The sequence below is a fragment of the Chrysochloris asiatica genome, unplaced genomic scaffold, assembly GCF_000296735.1.
Source record: "Chrysochloris asiatica unplaced genomic scaffold, ChrAsi1.0 scaffold00155, whole genome shotgun sequence".
NCBI classification, from domain to species: Eukaryota; Metazoa; Chordata; class Mammalia; order Afrosoricida; family Chrysochloridae; genus Chrysochloris; species Chrysochloris asiatica.
In genome coordinates, this window is record NW_006408673.1 from 6,100,800 (window position 1) to 6,118,163 (window position 17,364).

The 17,364-nt window shown below is 36.6% G+C and overlaps 1 protein-coding gene across 2 annotated transcripts in view; it reads right to left on the reverse strand.

The window, feature by feature from the left end:
- Window positions 1-17,364, reverse strand: part of LRBA (LPS-responsive vesicle trafficking, beach and anchor containing) — a 944,588-nt gene that overhangs the window by 517,810 nt on the left and 409,414 nt on the right. For both annotated transcript variants that reach the window (XM_006870875.1, XM_006870876.1), the window contains exon 36: window positions 922-1,088. In XM_006870875.1, the coding sequence (XP_006870937.1) occupies window positions 922-1,088 (167 nt within the window). The remainder of the gene's footprint in view (window positions 1-921; window positions 1,089-17,364) is intronic.

Here is a 17,364-nt window from a genome sequence, read left to right on the forward strand (position 1 = left end):
AAGCAGAATCTAAGCTACTATGTCCAGTAAAAATATATACACTAAATAAAATTCTACAGGCAGTACTATTGAAGAAGCTATTTAACTGATTTTATCATCATTTTCCTGCAGTTTGCAACACCATTCAAGAAAACAAACACATTATTATGCATTCAAACGTATGTGTAACAAACCATAAAGAGAATATAGAGGATAGTTTATTTTAATAAAGTCTTATAATGGTACAAATGCAGCTGTAAGTATTAAGTGTTGTCAAATTACTTCTGACTCATAGAGACCCTGTATAGGGTTCCCAAAGAGGAACTGGTGGGTTTGAACTGCTGACCTTGTAGTTCCCAGTCTAGTGCTATTCTTACAGTTCCACAACAGAAGTCCAGCTATAAGTATAACTAATAAAATAATGGGAGTGTGATAGCTCTATAGGATCAGCACTGAACTGTAAAGCACAAGGTCAATGGTTCAAGATCACCAGTCACTCCATGGGAGAAATATGAGGCTTCCTGCTCCAGTAAACATTTACAGCCTCAGAAATCTTATAGAGGGTGGCTATGAGTTGGAGCCAATTTGAGGGCACTTAAAAAACAACAACAAAATAATTAAATATGTCAACTATGTAACAGATCACTTCAAAATAAGTGGTGGTGGTGATGGTTAGGTGCCATGGAGTCGGTTCCGACTCATAGTGACCCTGTACAGGGTTTCCAAGGCTGTAAATCTTTACAGGAGCAGAAAGCCTCATCTTTCTCCCGCAAAACAGCTGGTAGTTTTGAACTGCTGACCTTGAGGCTCACATCCCGATTCGTAACCACTACACTACCAGAGCACCTTTCAAAATAAGTATACATGAGCAAATATTCTTCTAGAAGACTCGTAACTGTGCCTACAGTGATTTTCTCCTTCCTCGTCTTTAAATTCATTTACCTTAATGTAGAATTTCCCCAGGCTCCATGCTTGTCTGTGAGGATGTTGATAATTTTCTGGATTAGTTGAGTTGCTGTCACATGGTCTCGATATTTAGCTGCTCTTATCAATTGATCACACATCTTCTCATCTTCTCGTTTGTCTGCAGAATACTGGGCACACAGTGACTTTAAAAAAAGAAAAGGATGTATTAATACCATGAGGGAAAAGTTTAAAATGTATCATGAAGAAACTGTCAAATAAGTCAAGCCAAACAAACTTTAAAGCTAATTTTATAAACTGTGTCTGCTGAACTAAGATGTCGTGACATGTTTTCTCTGTATACGATCCAGTAAGAATTAATTTTTCTGAAGTCAATGATTAGATATACTCAGATGCAATCAACTTTTAAGCAGAGACATGAATAATAACAAGGAGCCAGTCATGTGAAGATACAGGTGCCTAGCATTATGAGCAGCATGTTATTATTGTTGGTAAGTGTCACTGAGTCAGTTCCAACAAACAATGACTCTATATACAATTTCCAATGAGCAGCTGGTGGGTTTGAACCACTGACGTTGTGGCTTGCAGTCCAGTGCTTATCCTATATCATTATACCAGGCGTCCCATGAGCAGCAGGCATAGAGAGCAGTTAGTTGCAAAGAACTTGGATCAAAATGAATAAAGTGAAGAATCACATTAAATGAGTCTGGATGGGCAGAGAGGGACCACCTCTAGAGATTTACTACACAATACCATTGTTTAGTAAAGGAACTCTGGTAGCGTAGTGGTTATGAATTCAGCTGCGAACCTTAAGGTCAGCAGTTCAAAACTACCAGCTGTTCCATGGGAGAAAGATGAGGCTTTCTGCTCCTGTAAAGATTTACAGCCTCGGAAACCCTGTACAGGGTCACTATGAGTTAGTACCAACTCCACAGCACATAACCACCACTACAACCACCATTGTTTAGCAGTATGCAGTTGATAATTTCAAGCGAGATTCAGAAGAGATTACAGAACATGGGATACCACAGAGGCTATAAGAAGATAAATTATGGATGACACTGCAGAAAATGAACATTTCAGTGCTCATGCAGAACTTGTACAGACCACAAGGAGTCATTTGGACAAAAACAAGGGTATACTGCTTGGTTTAAATACAAGAAAGGTGTAGGTCAGGGTTGTATGCTTTCACCATACTTATATAATCAGAAGAATAAGCAGTGGACTGCTACCCACAAGGTCAGTGGTTCAAACCCATCAGTCGCTCCTTGGAAACCCTATACAGGATTGCTACAAGTCATAATTACATCAGTGGTGTTTAACAACAACAACATTCAATTTGTATGCTGAGCATAAAACACGAGAAACCTGACTGTACAAGGAAGAATGTAGCATCGAGATTACATCAAGACTCATTAACAACCTGTGATATACATATGACACAAACTTGCTTGCTAAAAGCAAAGAGAACTTGTAGCACTTACTGATGAAGATCAAAGCCTTCATTAAGGATTATACCTAAATATAAAACAAAAATCCACATAACTGCGCCAATAAGCAACAACACAAAACACAAGAAAAGACTGACAACAAGAATTGCATTTTACATAGATCCACAGTCAACACCAATGGAAGCAGTGGTCAGGAAATCAGACATACTATATTGAGCAAATCTGTTGTAAAAGGTCTCTTAAAAAGGTGAAAAATCAAATGTTTCAATTACCACCTACGCATGTGAAAGCTGGTTAATGAATAAGAAAGACCAGAGACAATCTGATGCCTTTAAATATGGTGTTGGTGAAGAATAATAAATATCCCATGGCCAGCCAGAAGAATATACAAATCTGTTGGAAGAAATACAAAGGAGGATAGTAAGGCTTTGTCTCATGTCTTTGGACATGTTTATTGGAAAGGACAAATCCCTGGAGGACATAATGTTTCTTAAAGTAGAGAGTCAACGAGAAATTAGAAGACCTTCTATGAAATGGATTGACACAGTGGTTGCAACAATGGGCTCTAACACGGGATAATTTTGAGAAGGACCAGCTAGTTATTCATTCTGTCGTGAAAAGGGTTGCTAGTCACAAGTGACTTGACAGCACTTACAATAACAGTTATGAAAAGGCATGAAAGCAGCAGTCATGAAATAAGAAGACATATTATATTTGGGAAATCTGCTGCAAAATATTCTTTAAAAGGGTAAAAAGTAAAGTCACCTGGGGGAACCTAGGTGCACCTCGACCCATACCATGGTCTTTTCAAATGCTTCATATGTATGGGAAAGCTGGACAAAGAATAAGGAACACTGAAGATTTGATGCCATTGAATTACAGTGTTGATGAAGAATACTGAATATACCATGGATTGTCAGAAGCATGAATACATATGTCTTTAAAGAATAGACTCAAATGTAGCAACTATTATGAGGACAGTACAGAACTGGACAGCATTTTGGTCTGTTCTATGTAGGATTGCTAAGAGTTGGAACCAACTTGATGACACCTAACAACAACAAAGTTATGAAACAGTTAGATTTTATTTTAATGCAGTAGATACCATGAAAAGTTTTAAGTAATAGAATGATATGACTAATTTATATATTAAAATAACCACTACAGTTATTATTTCTATATTGGGTTTTGACAGGACAGGAGAAATTAAGGTAAAAGAGAAATTATCAGACTATTGCAGAGATCCAGAAAAGGGAGAATGGTAACTTGCGATAGTAAAGTCATATAGTTCTCAATACTTCCAGAAAATGGCAAAAAGTTTGGTCTCTTAAATTCTAGTTGTGCAAAATGAGCCAGCAGCAATACAATCACTTAAGAATTTATTAAAAATAAAGAGTCTAAGGCCACAATCCAAACGTACAAACTTATAAACTGGAATTAAATCTATAATCTATTTATGCATATACTAATGTTTGACGAGTATTAGCTGACACATCAATTTTGCAAAAAAAAAAAAAAATCAGATACACCTGAATTACAACTTTGCCAACTGTTTCTTTTTGTTTGAATTTAGATACTTGAAGTGTCATGTTTATGATACTGTACAAAGTAAATCATTGCTTCAAATAGGAAAACATAAAGGTTGATGTAAACTTGATTCTTATTCACCTACCTAGGTCTATTAGGTGCCACCTCTTGACCTTCAAAAATGAGTTACACTCATATACATATAAACACAACCACTGATAAGAAATAAACCTTTAGTCTTAAATATTATTAGTTTGTACAAGTGATACACATTGCGGTAGCTTGCCTCTCTTACTGTATAGCAAGGTGAAGAAATTACTAAAACACACATCCTGATCTGAGCAATAAAGGATGGCCCTGATTGTCCTAAACCAATATGGGTAATAATCCCATTCATATTGACACATTGTTTTAAGAAAGAACATTTCATCTAATAGTTGCAATAAAAGCTCGGAATTTATGTTGAATAGTTCCTCCCTTTTCTCAGGGTATAAAAGATTTAAGTACATAACTCCAAGAGTATTTAAAATTCTCTCTGTACCTTGAAGGAAGAAGTCAGTTTGAGGATAAAATCGAAATCCAAAGGCAACATAGCTATGAGAACTACAGAAAAATAGAGTGTATAACAGATGTAATCATGAATTTATCTATTAACCAAATCCTAAAGACCATTTTGCCTTCAGACTTTTTAGTTAAGAAACTCAATAAATTCTTATCGATTCTATGCCAGTATGAGTTTGGATTCCTGCTAGTTACAACCAAAAGAAACCCAACAGTTAAGTGTCTATGTACATGCACAGGAAATCAAATGTCTCTCTTAATATGCACAAAGCACTATGCTATAATGACCAAATGATGAATTTAATAGCCACAGCTATTTATAATCCCTGTTCCCTCTAGATCACCGAGTAAAGAGGTAAGAAAAATGTATCACTACCTACATATGAAGCTAAAAATAAGTTTTACTAAAAGGTACATATAAAATGCTAAGAAGGAAGGCAGGAAATGGTGGAATCTGAAAAGATAAGTTATTCTTGGGTGAAAATAAAGAAAACTGTATAAGAAAAGGCAAATGTATAAAACATGAATCAACTTCTTGGGAAGCAGTATGTTATTGCTGTTGAGTGCCATCGAGTCTGTTCTGACTCATGTCAACCCAGTATAGGGTTTACCAAAGGGTGTGGCTAGTGGGCTTGAATCACCAACCTTGTGGTTAGGAGTCCAGTGCTTACCCTACAGTGATATATCACGACTCTAAAGTTGTGCCCAATAAGAAAAGGCAAATGCAGAAAAACATGAAATCAACTTCAAGGCTGGATCAAATATAAAATATAACCTTCTAAAAGGTCACAGCCTTAAAAACCATACAGAGCAGTTCAACTGTGCATGAGCTGGCCGTGAATCTAAATTCATTGGATGGCAATTAATAACAATAACTAAAATATGAACCAGAAAAGTAACAGACTGAGGAGAATCTGGAATACAGAATGAAGATAAAGAAAAGCAACTGCGAATGGCAGTACGATTGTACTAAATAGAAAAACAAAACACAAGAACAGCAGATTAGAAGGCAAAACAAAAACTAGGAGGGTCCAGAGCAAGTTGATGGAGTAGATACACTGAACAGTCTTTCTGCAACAAAGATATGGAAGAACAACTGAAATTAATATAGATGGTGACCCTGGTGACCTGAACTTCAGAAAATAAAACAAAGCGATGGAGTGAGCACTGATTGGAAGAGGAAGCTGAACAGGATCAGCAAGAGGGAAGAAAAAGAGACGGGCTGTCAGCTGGCGTGGAGCAGTACAGTCATGTTGAGCTTTTACACGCTTTTGCTAACAATACAGGGGTCTGACTCAGCTGGGGGTGGGAGACAAGGGAGCTGCAGTCCTCCCTTATTACCTTGCTCTCCTGGCAGCCATGGCATGGCCAGTTCTGTCACTGCCAATGCAGCAGACCATTGCATCCAATCATGCACAGCATTTGCCTGTGGTCCAGCGCCAGGCATGCCATCCCTTCGTCTGGAGGAAAATGAACTCTCCCTGATGTACACTATTCAAACAGCAGAGAACTGTGTTCAGACTTCCAGTCTCTATCACTAGAAGATAGGTGGTGAGTGCCTAAGAACATACCAACCTACAATCATCACTTAAATAAAAATAAACAACACTACAGGGTCTCGAGAAAACAAGCAATTTAGACTTACAAGGGGGAAAAAAAAGAGTGACCAAAAAAAACAGAGAGTCAGACAATATAATACCAGACATGGTATTAAGCTACTTGATAAGAAACTTAAAAGGATGCTATTTAGGTACATTCAATGAATTATGAGAAAGATCAACAAAGCAAGGAAGAATTCAAGAAAACACAAGAATAAATTGACAAAATAAATAAAAAATTGTAAACCATACAAAAACAGAAGTTGGAAAGCCAGAAGATTAAGACTTCAAAAATAGATTATGCATTAAAAGAGCAAACAAGTAAAATTGATCAATGGAAGGCTGAATCAGTGAGTCTGACGACAAATCTCTCAATACTAATCTTCAAGAGGAACAATCAGAAAAAAACAAGGAAAAACTCCAGACAAATGCTAAGATTTGTGTGGGACACTAACAACAGAAATAACTTACAAGTGGCTGGAATTCTAAAACAGGAAGAGATAATAATAAAATATAGAGAAAATTGCCCAAGAATTTCTAGAAGAAAATTGCCCTAACATGACGAAAGACGAGAAGATAGCCAGCCATTCCATGAGTTAAATGGACTCCACATAGTAAAGACCCCCAAAAGAAAATCACCAACACATTATAATCAAACTTTTCTAAACCAAAGACAAGGAAAAAATTTTGAGAGCAGTTCAGGAAGAATGAAAAGTTACCTACAAAGGAGAACTTAAAAGACTAATCTCAGGAGAAACAATGCAGACATGCAGACAATGGGATGACATAGCTAAAACTCTGGAAGAAAATAATTCTCAATCAAGAATCATATGCCCAGCAAAACTATCTATTAAACATAGCAGCAAACTTAGGGCATTTCTAGTTAAACAAAATTAAAAGAATTTGAAAAATCCAGACCAACCTTGGGGTCCTGGAGTGGCGCTGTGGATTAATGCACTGGATGGCAAAGTTAGTCTGAATTGCAACGTCAGCGGATCAAGCTCACTAGCTATTCCTTGGAAACCCTATACAGGGTCACTATGAGTTGGAACTGACTCAACATCAATTAACTACAACAATAACAGACCAACCTTAAAAAAATACTAAACAAAGTTCTCTGGACAGAGAACCAACAATAGCAGACAACAACATGAGACTAACATACATGACAATATCACACAGAACTCAACCCAGATATGTAGAAGTACTCAAGCAAAACAAATCTAGAAGACCGAAAATAGGGAACCAAAGATATCAGTTTGCAACAACAAAAAAACAAAGTAAAAATATGGAGTAGCATAGTTAGAGAACTTCCAAATGAAAGGAAAATCAAGTAGATTAAAAAAGGAAACAAACAAACAAAAAAACCTAACTGTAACTGTACAACTAGACAGTCTTACTCCTAGCCCTAGCCCAACCCTCCCTCTAGCATTAACTCGAGTCCTAACCAAATCCCTAACACTAAACAAAGTCCTAGGCTTTGCCTAGACCTAGCCATAGTTCTAACCCTAACTAGTGACTCCTACACACTCCGACTCATCCATCACCACACACGAAATATTTATTTATTTACTTTTAGGAGCCCTAGTATGACACTGTGGTTTAATGCGTTTGTACTGAAAAGTTACTTCCAACTCACAGCGACCCTGAATAGGGTTACCAAGGAGGGGCTGGTGAGTTTAAATCCCCAAATTTGAAGTACAAACTGACTTTGAAGTCAACTGTTTATCCTATGGTGCCAAACTAAGACTCCGCATGTACATATACAAATATATGTGTGTGCGTGTGTGTATTTAGAGTGGTGCTGTTGGTGGTTATGTTCCGTGAAGTTGGTTCCAACTCATAGCAATCTTGAGTAGGGTTTCCGAGGCTATAAATCTTTATGGGAGCAAAAAGCCTCATCTTTTCCCACATAGTGGCTGGTAGATTAAAACTGCTGACCTTTTGGTTAGCAGACCAGCTTGTAATCCACTACACTACCAAAGTTCCTTATATATTATATATATTGTTGTTGTTAAGTGTCATCAATCGGTTCTAACACACAGCGATGCTGTATAGGGTTTTCAAGGAGCAGTTGGTGGGCTTGAACCGCCAAGCTTACAGTTCAAACCAATTTTATAGTCTAGCACATTAACCCACAGTACCACACCAGGAGTCCAGATATATTACACACACACACACACACACACACACATATAGTTGTTAAGTGCCGTTGAATTGGCTGCAACTCATAGCAACCCAGTATTAGGTTTCCAAGACTTTAACTCTTTGAGGGAGCACAAAGCGGGCTAGAACTACAGACCTTGTGGACCGATCTTATATACATATGTGTGTGTGTATACACATACATATGTATACACACACGGTGGCCCATAACATATATATATATATATATATATATATATATAAAATAACACAATACACACATACATATACATATATATGAACAAAAAATAGGTTATATTATTACCCTTGCTAAGATCTATGGCAGTCTTAGACAACTGATTCATTTGAAATCTGGATGTCCTCATGAACACTAGACTATTAAAAGCAATCAACTCCTTTTATATAAAAACTGGCATGGAGTAAATAAATTATATGAGGAACTAGATTAATATAGAAGAAATCTACATGTCATTATGCTTGGGAGAAGGGAAGACCATAGATAGCTCAAGTTTATTTTGTTCGTTCAAATCACATATATGTATTTGCTGCTGTTGTTGTTAGGTGCCAGAGTCAGTACTGACCCATAGCAACCTTATGCACAGCAGAACGAAACACTGCCCGATCCTGGGCCAACCTCACTACTGTTGACACGCTTGAGTAAAATTGATGCTGCCACTTGGCCAATCCATCTCATTGGGGGGTCATCCTCTTTTTCTCTGACCCTCAACCTTACCAAACATGATATCCTTCTCCAGCGACTGCTCCCTCCTGACAATATGTCCGAAGTATGAGAGACAAAGTTTGGCCATCTTGGCCTCCAAGGAGCATTCTGGCTGTACTTTTTCCAAAACTGATCTATTGGTTCTGTTGGCAGCCCGTGGTACATTAAATATTCTCATCCAACACCATAACTCAAAGGAATCAATTCTTCGACGGTCTTCTTTATTCACTGTCCAGCTTTTGCATGCATATGAGGTATTGAAAATACCATGGCTTGGGTCAGGCGCACATTAGTCCTCAAGCTGACATCTTTGGTCTTCAACATTTTCAAAAGGTCTTGTGAAGCAGATTTGCCTAATGCAATACGTCGTCTTCTGATTTCTGACTGCTGCTTCCGTGAGTGTTAATAGTTGATCGAAAAAGAATGAAGTCCTTGACAACTTCAATCTTTTCTCCACTGAAAAGAATGTTGTTTATTGGTCCAGTGGTGAGGATTTTTGTTTTCTTTACATTGAGATGTAATCCATACCAAAGGCTGTGCTCTTTGATCTTCATCAGTAAATGTTTTAAGTCCTCTTCACTTTCAGCAGGCAAGGCTGTATCATCTGCATATCGCAGATTGTTAATGAGTCTTCCTCCAAACCTGATGCCACGTTTTTCTTCATGTAACCCAACTTCTGGGATTATTTGCTCAGCATACAGGTTGAATAACTATGGTGAAAGAATGCAACCTTTTCGCACACCTTTCTTAATTTTAAACCATTCAGTGTTCCCACTTTCTGTTCGAACAACTGCCTCTTGGCAGTTGTGTGTATATATATATATATATATATATACACACACACACACACACAAATAAAATTTTTCAATATTCAGAAATAATTGAAGCAGCAGTACTAGAAGTGAAACAGGATTCATTTCATTATAACAAAATTGTCAACTGATACATTATATTTACAGAGATTCAATGAAGAACTAAAAAGCATGCTTTGGTATATTTATGTTCAAACCAACAGAACAAAATGATAGTTACTTGGTGAATTTTTGTATCTTCTACATTTCCTACTGAACTGATAATCAGTCTTGCCTACTCTTACTGACAACAGGAAATTCTAATTATTGATGTAAACTAGAAAGCTCCTCACCCCCTCCTAAACAACATAAACCCCTTCACATTCAACAGTAGAAGTACACAAAAAAATGAATTATTCATTATTTTACTCAAACTAGAATAACTATAACTTCATCAAATTATATTTTATAAATATGAGCTATTAGGTCCAAGTTTGCTTGAAAAGACATAATTCTAAAAACAAGAGTCCAAGGTAAGCTAAATAGTAAAATGGTTTAAAGTGTTCTTTAATGGATCCTCCCTTACGATTTGAACAGCAACTTTTCAAATCTGACATAAAATCTATAGGTATAAATCACATTAAAGGGCTATTCTTTCCCGATTATCAATCTCTGTCTCTTTGTGGAACATCAGAGTCACATTTGACCTTAAAACATGATAAAAGGAAACCAAATAAGAATGTTTCATAAGGATGTGATAAACTTACATCTAATTTTAAAAATATCTTTATAATGTACTTTGAACCAGTCTTATTAAAAACCAATAATAAATTCAGTATGACATATCATTCAAAGTTAAGAACAGAATATCTGTCTCAATATCAAATACATGTTACTTATCACTGATATATATACATATCTATCTCTGTGTACTTGTGTTTAAAGGATGAAGGGAGGTACCTCATCCTTTTAGAACCTGCCTAAAAGTACTATTTCTCAATGAAATAAAGTCAGGTTTACATTTCAATTCAGCTTTATCTAAAAATGAATTGACATCAACTTTTACATTTTCTTAATTTGAGCAAAAGGGTAGAAAAACTTTAGTGGTAGAATTTTTAGAGACCTGGTATAAAGCTACAGGATAAACAACTGCTAACCGCAAGGTGAGTAGTCCAAACTCTCCTCAGAAACCCTCTACAGGTTCGCTATGAGACTCAACAGCACTTAACAACAACGTGTTGGAGAATGAGATTTTATTCCTGGACAACGCACTTCAGCAAAGCCACCACCTCTCTATTACTGGAAGCTTGTACTTTACGTTACTATGATGCTAAGGGGACTGCAATGGAGCTCATAGGCAAAGGCAGATTGGGAAAAAGAGTCTGGAAATATACTTCCAAAGAGTAGTCAACAAAAACCTTACAGACAGCAATAGTCAGATGTACAACCAATCATGGGGCTGGCACAGCATTAGGCAGTAATCCACTCTCTTGTGCATAGGAATATTATGAGTCAGGGGCCAACTGAGTGGCAGCTAATACAACATTGCATCAGAAGGTCACAAAAATATGTGAATGTAAAAAAAAAAAATCAAATAAACATTTTGGAAACTTAAGACATGAATTTTATCTCATTGATGCTAAAGAAACCTGAGATTTATTACTGTAAAAGTTCACTGCTGTTGAGTCAATTCCGACTCATAGTAACTTAAGACAGAGTAGACCTGTTTCTACTCTGAGGTTTCTAAGGCTGCAACTTATTTTCTTAGTTTTTATTGTGAAATAAATGGTTTACAGAGCAGACCATCAGTTTTACATATACCAAAATATATATTTCATGTCATTTCAATGAATGCAATGCCTTCCATGCAACATAGGTTGCCCTACTTCCTCACTATAATTCTTGTTTTCATTCCACCTTCTTCCCCAAACCTTCTCAATTTTTTCCTTAGGCAAATGCTACCTTTTTTATCTTGAAAGGTTGATTACTCCATGGCATACAAACCTCATTAGTGTTGTTGTCCACACTATATACCTATTTGGTACTGTTTGATTGAAAATTGAGCCACAAGGTTGAGCTTAGTTTTACACTTGAAGAGTGGTGACCTAGGACCATAACCTCAGGTTCCTCCAGTCTCTTTCTGACCAGTTGTTCCAACTTACAGTGACCCAGAATTTCCAAGGATCAGCCGGTAGGTTTAAATCACCAACCATTAGGTCAGCAGTCAAATACTCATCTTATAGTACCACATAAAGTTCTGACTAGTAAACCTGGTCTATTTTTAAATTGTGTTCCATATTTTCTTGCTCTCTACCCGGGCCCTTCTAATATGATCCCTTTGAAAACAGTTGGTAGTGGTAGTAGCTTGTTTTTGGTCTCAGGTTGTGAAGTCTGATAGTTATGTTTTGTTAGTCTATTGAACTAACTGTTCTCAAACATCTTAAATTTTCACGACTCTTCTTTCCTCTACCCAGTAAGCGGCCAATAATTGCACCTTAGCTAATCACTCATGAGGTTTTAAGATCCCAGTCACTACTCACAAAAGTAGGATGTAGAACATAGTCTTTGTGAACTATATGTGATCCCAACAGAAGCAGACTGCCTCATCTTTCTCCCTTGTAGCAGTTTTGGGGTTTGAATTGCCAATCTATTCACTGACAGCTCAACCCTTCACCCACTGTGTCACTAGGGCCTCTTAGAATAAACTAAAAATAAATAAATCTATTTCTTACAAGAAATCCAGTAAAAAGACAGAAAAACTGAAGGGAGAAATAATTCAGGCTGGTCATTGATAATGCAAGTGACTATTTTGACTCTTTTAACGCAGGTGAAGAATTAAGAAAAATTAGCATATTTACTTTTTCCTTTCAGATGTTATGATTCTACCTAACATGAATACTCTCTCTTTACAAATATGTAGCATGACATCTGAGAGAGGAAAACACTGACAATTACGTTGATTCCTCTGATTTCCTCCTGCCATTACTCTGACTACTCTTCGTTAGCGACCAAGCTGTTTTTCCTTTATTATTCTGAACTATGAGATGCTAGCAAATTTCTAAGGCTTTGTCAAATATCCTTTGGCAGTATCAGCCATACCCATGTTATCTATTAACATCAATTTAGCTTAGCATCAAATCTTCATATTCAGCCCCTCTCTAGTCCTAAACTCTAATCCCACCTTCTTAGGAGTCCTGGTATGGTGCTGTGGGATAAAGCACTGACTTACAAGGTAGTACTGAACCACAAGGTCAGTGGTTCAAACTCACCAGTCACTCCTTGGAAATTTTATGCAGGGCCACTGTGAGTCAGAAGAGTCTTGATGTCAGTTAACAACAACATCACCTTTTTAATCTATAGGATAATCTCCAATTATCTGATAAGCACCTAAAATTTATAATGTATTCCTTAGCATGCTAATACACTTCAGAGGGCAACTGTTTCTACTTACAGTCATCCATTACTTCTGTCTCTCACTTCATATTATACTCATTCCTTTTAAAGACCTCTTTCTTAATCACTTATGCCACTACCCTTACACAGAATTTTATTATTTCACAATGTAGCCCTTAAAATAATCTCATCAGACTTTAAAAAAAAAAAAAACCCAACAATGAGTCAATTCCAACTCACAGTGACCGTAGAGAAGTGAGTAGAAGTGTCCCCCAGTGTTTCCCAGGCAATAATCTTCATGGAAGCAGACTGCCTCATCTTTCTTCTGAGGAGTAGCTGGAGGGTTCAAACCACTAACCTTTGATTTAGCTGCTGAACACTTATCCACCAGGGCTAGTTCGACTGTTACAAATGTTTCAAGAAATATTACTAAAATAATATGTTATGGTATAGAAAATATACACTGATATTTATGCAACTCACTTTCAAAAAGTAGAAGATTATATAAAATATTCAAAAACTAGAACCAAATTTTATTAAGCAGAATTACTGGACGTTTGCAGTTCATTAGTAGGCTACATAATCTTTCAACATGCCTGCATATGCATCCTATATTCCAGATATATGTGGAGTATGTGCAACAATCCAAATATCCTCACAACGTTCTTAACTACAAGGGAATTTGATTTTCTTATGGTTTTTGCATGATAACGAAACTTAAAAATGGGTATTGAGAGAATAAGATGGCTAGATTGTGAGGCTAGAATGTGACAGGTAAACTGTTGGAGAAGCAGAAGGTATGCAGAGAAACAGATCTAGAAATTAGTGGTCCTCTTGATTCTTTGGTTGAATACTGGGAAGTATATGCATAGAGTGAAAAATAATACCTGAAAAATTAAAAAAGAATTAGAAATTAAACAACTCGTCTCTAAATTGGAGTCCTGGTATGGTGTAGAGTTAATGCAATGGACTGAAACTTTCGTTTGAACAGCAAGGTCAGTGGTTCAAGCTTACGAGCTGCTATTAGAAACCCTATACAGAGTCGCTATGAGTTGGAACTGCTTGACGGCACTTAACAACAACAACATTTCTAAATTACACATGGATCAAATATGAAATCACAAGAAAAATTAGAACATATCTCAAACTGAATGATAATGAAAACACAACCTACTAAAATTTGTGGAAATCAGTGAATGCAGGATTTAAAAGGATATTTATATCCTGAAGTGGCTAGAAATAAAAAAGTGTTGAAAACAATAATCTATAAACTGCTACCTAAAATCGACAATCTAAACTTCTACCAAAGAAGGGCAAATAAAACCCGCATAAACGGAAGAAAGGCTAATAGGTATTACAGCAGAAAATAGTTTTTTAAAAAAGAAGAACCATGGACAAAAGTCAATAAAATCATCAGCTGCTTCTTTGAAAACATCAATAAAATTAACATTAACCAGAATGGTGGAGGAAAAGAAAGAGAAGTGACACAGATTGTCAATATCAAGTATTATAGATTGAACTGTTGTACCCTACTAACCCAAATTATATGTTAGAATTCTAACACCAATACTTGTAGATATGACATAGACTGGAAAGAAGGTTTTCATTGTTATCTTAATGAGATTCTATCAGTGTGGGTGTATCATGAATCTAACCTCTTCTAATTGATAAGGAGCAGTATAGACACAGAAATAAACTAGCTCTAACCAGGGAAGACCGATGCCACATGAAGAACATCAAGGAACTGAAGAATACCAGGGCTGCCAAAGCTGACACAAGGATTTTCCCTCAGAGCTCACAGAAAATAAGACTGATTTGCATCCTGTGGCACTATGGATTGTGAACCACAGGTTGGTGGTTTTAACGCACCAGCTACTCTTCAGAAACCCAATATGGGGTCACTGTGAGTCAAAACCAACTTGATGGCACTTAACAACACCAACAACAAACTGTGAGAAAATATATTTTAGTTCTTTCAAGCCATCCACTTGTGGTATTTCTGTTACAGCATCAACAGGAAACTAAGACATGAAGTATGAAAGGAAAGATACTGAACTACATATCCTACAGACATTAAAGATAGGATAGTAAGCTACACTACAAACAGCACTGTGCCACTTACTTCAACAAATTAAATGGACAAATTATTTGAAAAATACAGATTATCAAAAATGAACCAAGAAGAAATAGAATTACCGAATATACCTCTATTAAACAAATTGACCTCTTCATTGAAAAAGTCTCAGTACATGAAAACCCTCAAGATCAGATGGCTACATTGGTGAATGTTACTAGATATTTAACAAAGGAAATAATACCAGTCTTATGCACACTGAAAAATTATAGGCTAAGGAGAGACATGGAGTCCTGGTGTGTGCTATAGGACACGGAGAAGATTGTTAACCACAAGATCAGTGGATCAAACTCTCTAGCTGCTCCTCAGAAACCCTATACAGGGTCACTATGACTCAGAACTGACTCAGCAGTACTTAACAAGTACAACAAAAGGAAACATATTGGCCAACTTTTACACTATAGGAAAAGAAAACTGAACATCAATATATTTCATATAGATAAACACAAAATCCTAATAAAATTCTTAACAAAATAGAGAATTCAGCTTGATAAAAATGGGAAAATACCATGATAAAATGGAATTTTATAATGGAAAGAAAATTAAGTTTAATATTCAAAAATCAACAATGTAGTAGACAATATAAGCAAGAAAATAAAAAAGAGCAAGCGACAGAGAGAGAAACCTCTGTAGTTTTTCTTTCTTTCATTTTTAAAAGCAATTCACAGCATTCAAAACTTTTTCATATAAACAATAAATAAAAATAAAAGGGACCCTTTACTTTATCAGTGGTGTACATCATGACAAACAGAGAAAAAAACAAGTTGTGAGGACTTCCGTTTTCTTTATAGTGAGGTGTATGTAAACCCTAGTGAAGGCTGTGATGGCAGGAAATTCTTAGACTGAGCACTATAGAAGAAAATAGTAACTATGAAAAAAAATACTGATTACTTTGACTAAATCTACACTTTGAAGGACACCATTTACAGAATGAAAATATAAGCAACACTGGGAAAATACAGTCACCATAGGTAAATGATAAATTATTTATTTAAAGGATACACAAAGAATTCTTACAACGAATAACATAAGCAACCTAATTCAAAACAATGGGCAAATGATTCGAACAGATAGTAGAAAAATGCAAATTAATGCCATAATCTATGGCCACATAAGGAGTTCTGCTAGCGTAGAAATTAAGAGTCGGGCTGCTAATCTCAAGGTCTGCTGTTCAAAACAGCAGCTCCGAGAGAGAAAGATGAGGCTTTCTGCTCCCATAAAGATTTACAGGCTAGGAAACCCTATCAGGGTCGGTATGAGTCAGAACCAACTCTACTGCACACCACCAGCCACCATGGATGGCTATATGCCTACAAGAAAAAAATAACACTAAAAAGACTGACAGTACTACATATTGCCAGGTATGTGGAGCCAACTGGAATTCTCAGACTTAAGTAGTTCATTGGAGTATACAATCAACAGCTACTTGAAGGAAACAATGTGGCACTTTCTTGTAAAATTACACATAAAATTACATAACTGCTAAACAATGAAAACAATTTAGTATCCATAAACAAGTGAATAAGTAAACAAAGCAATACTTGTTGTTATTGTTTTAACTCATAGTGAATCTGTATAAGGTTTCCTATGAGTGGCTTGTTAGTTTGAACTGCCAACCTTGAGGTTCACACAGACCTTATCTTCCAGTGCATGATCCTGCAGCAGCACACCAGGACTCATGAAGTAATACTACTTATGAATAAAATCTACTTAGCAATAAAAAGGAATAAAACTACTTATTCACATAACAATGTGTTGTTGTTGTTAGGTACCATCGAGTCCCTACCAACCCATAGCGACCTTATGCACAGAAGAACCAAACACTGCCCGATCCTGGGCCAACTTCACTACTGTTGAGTACATCGCTTGAGTACATCGATGCTGCCACTTGGCCAATCCATCTCACTGGGGGTCTATCTCTTTTTCTCTGATTCTCCACCTTACCAAACATGATATCCTTCTCCAGCAAATGGTCCCTCCTGACAATATGTCCGAAGTATGAGAGACCAAGTTTGGCCTTCTTGGCCTCTGTTGTTGTTGTCAGGTGCCATCGAGTCGGAACCGACTCATAGCGACTCCATGCACAGCAGAACGAAACAATGTTCGATCCTGGGCCAAC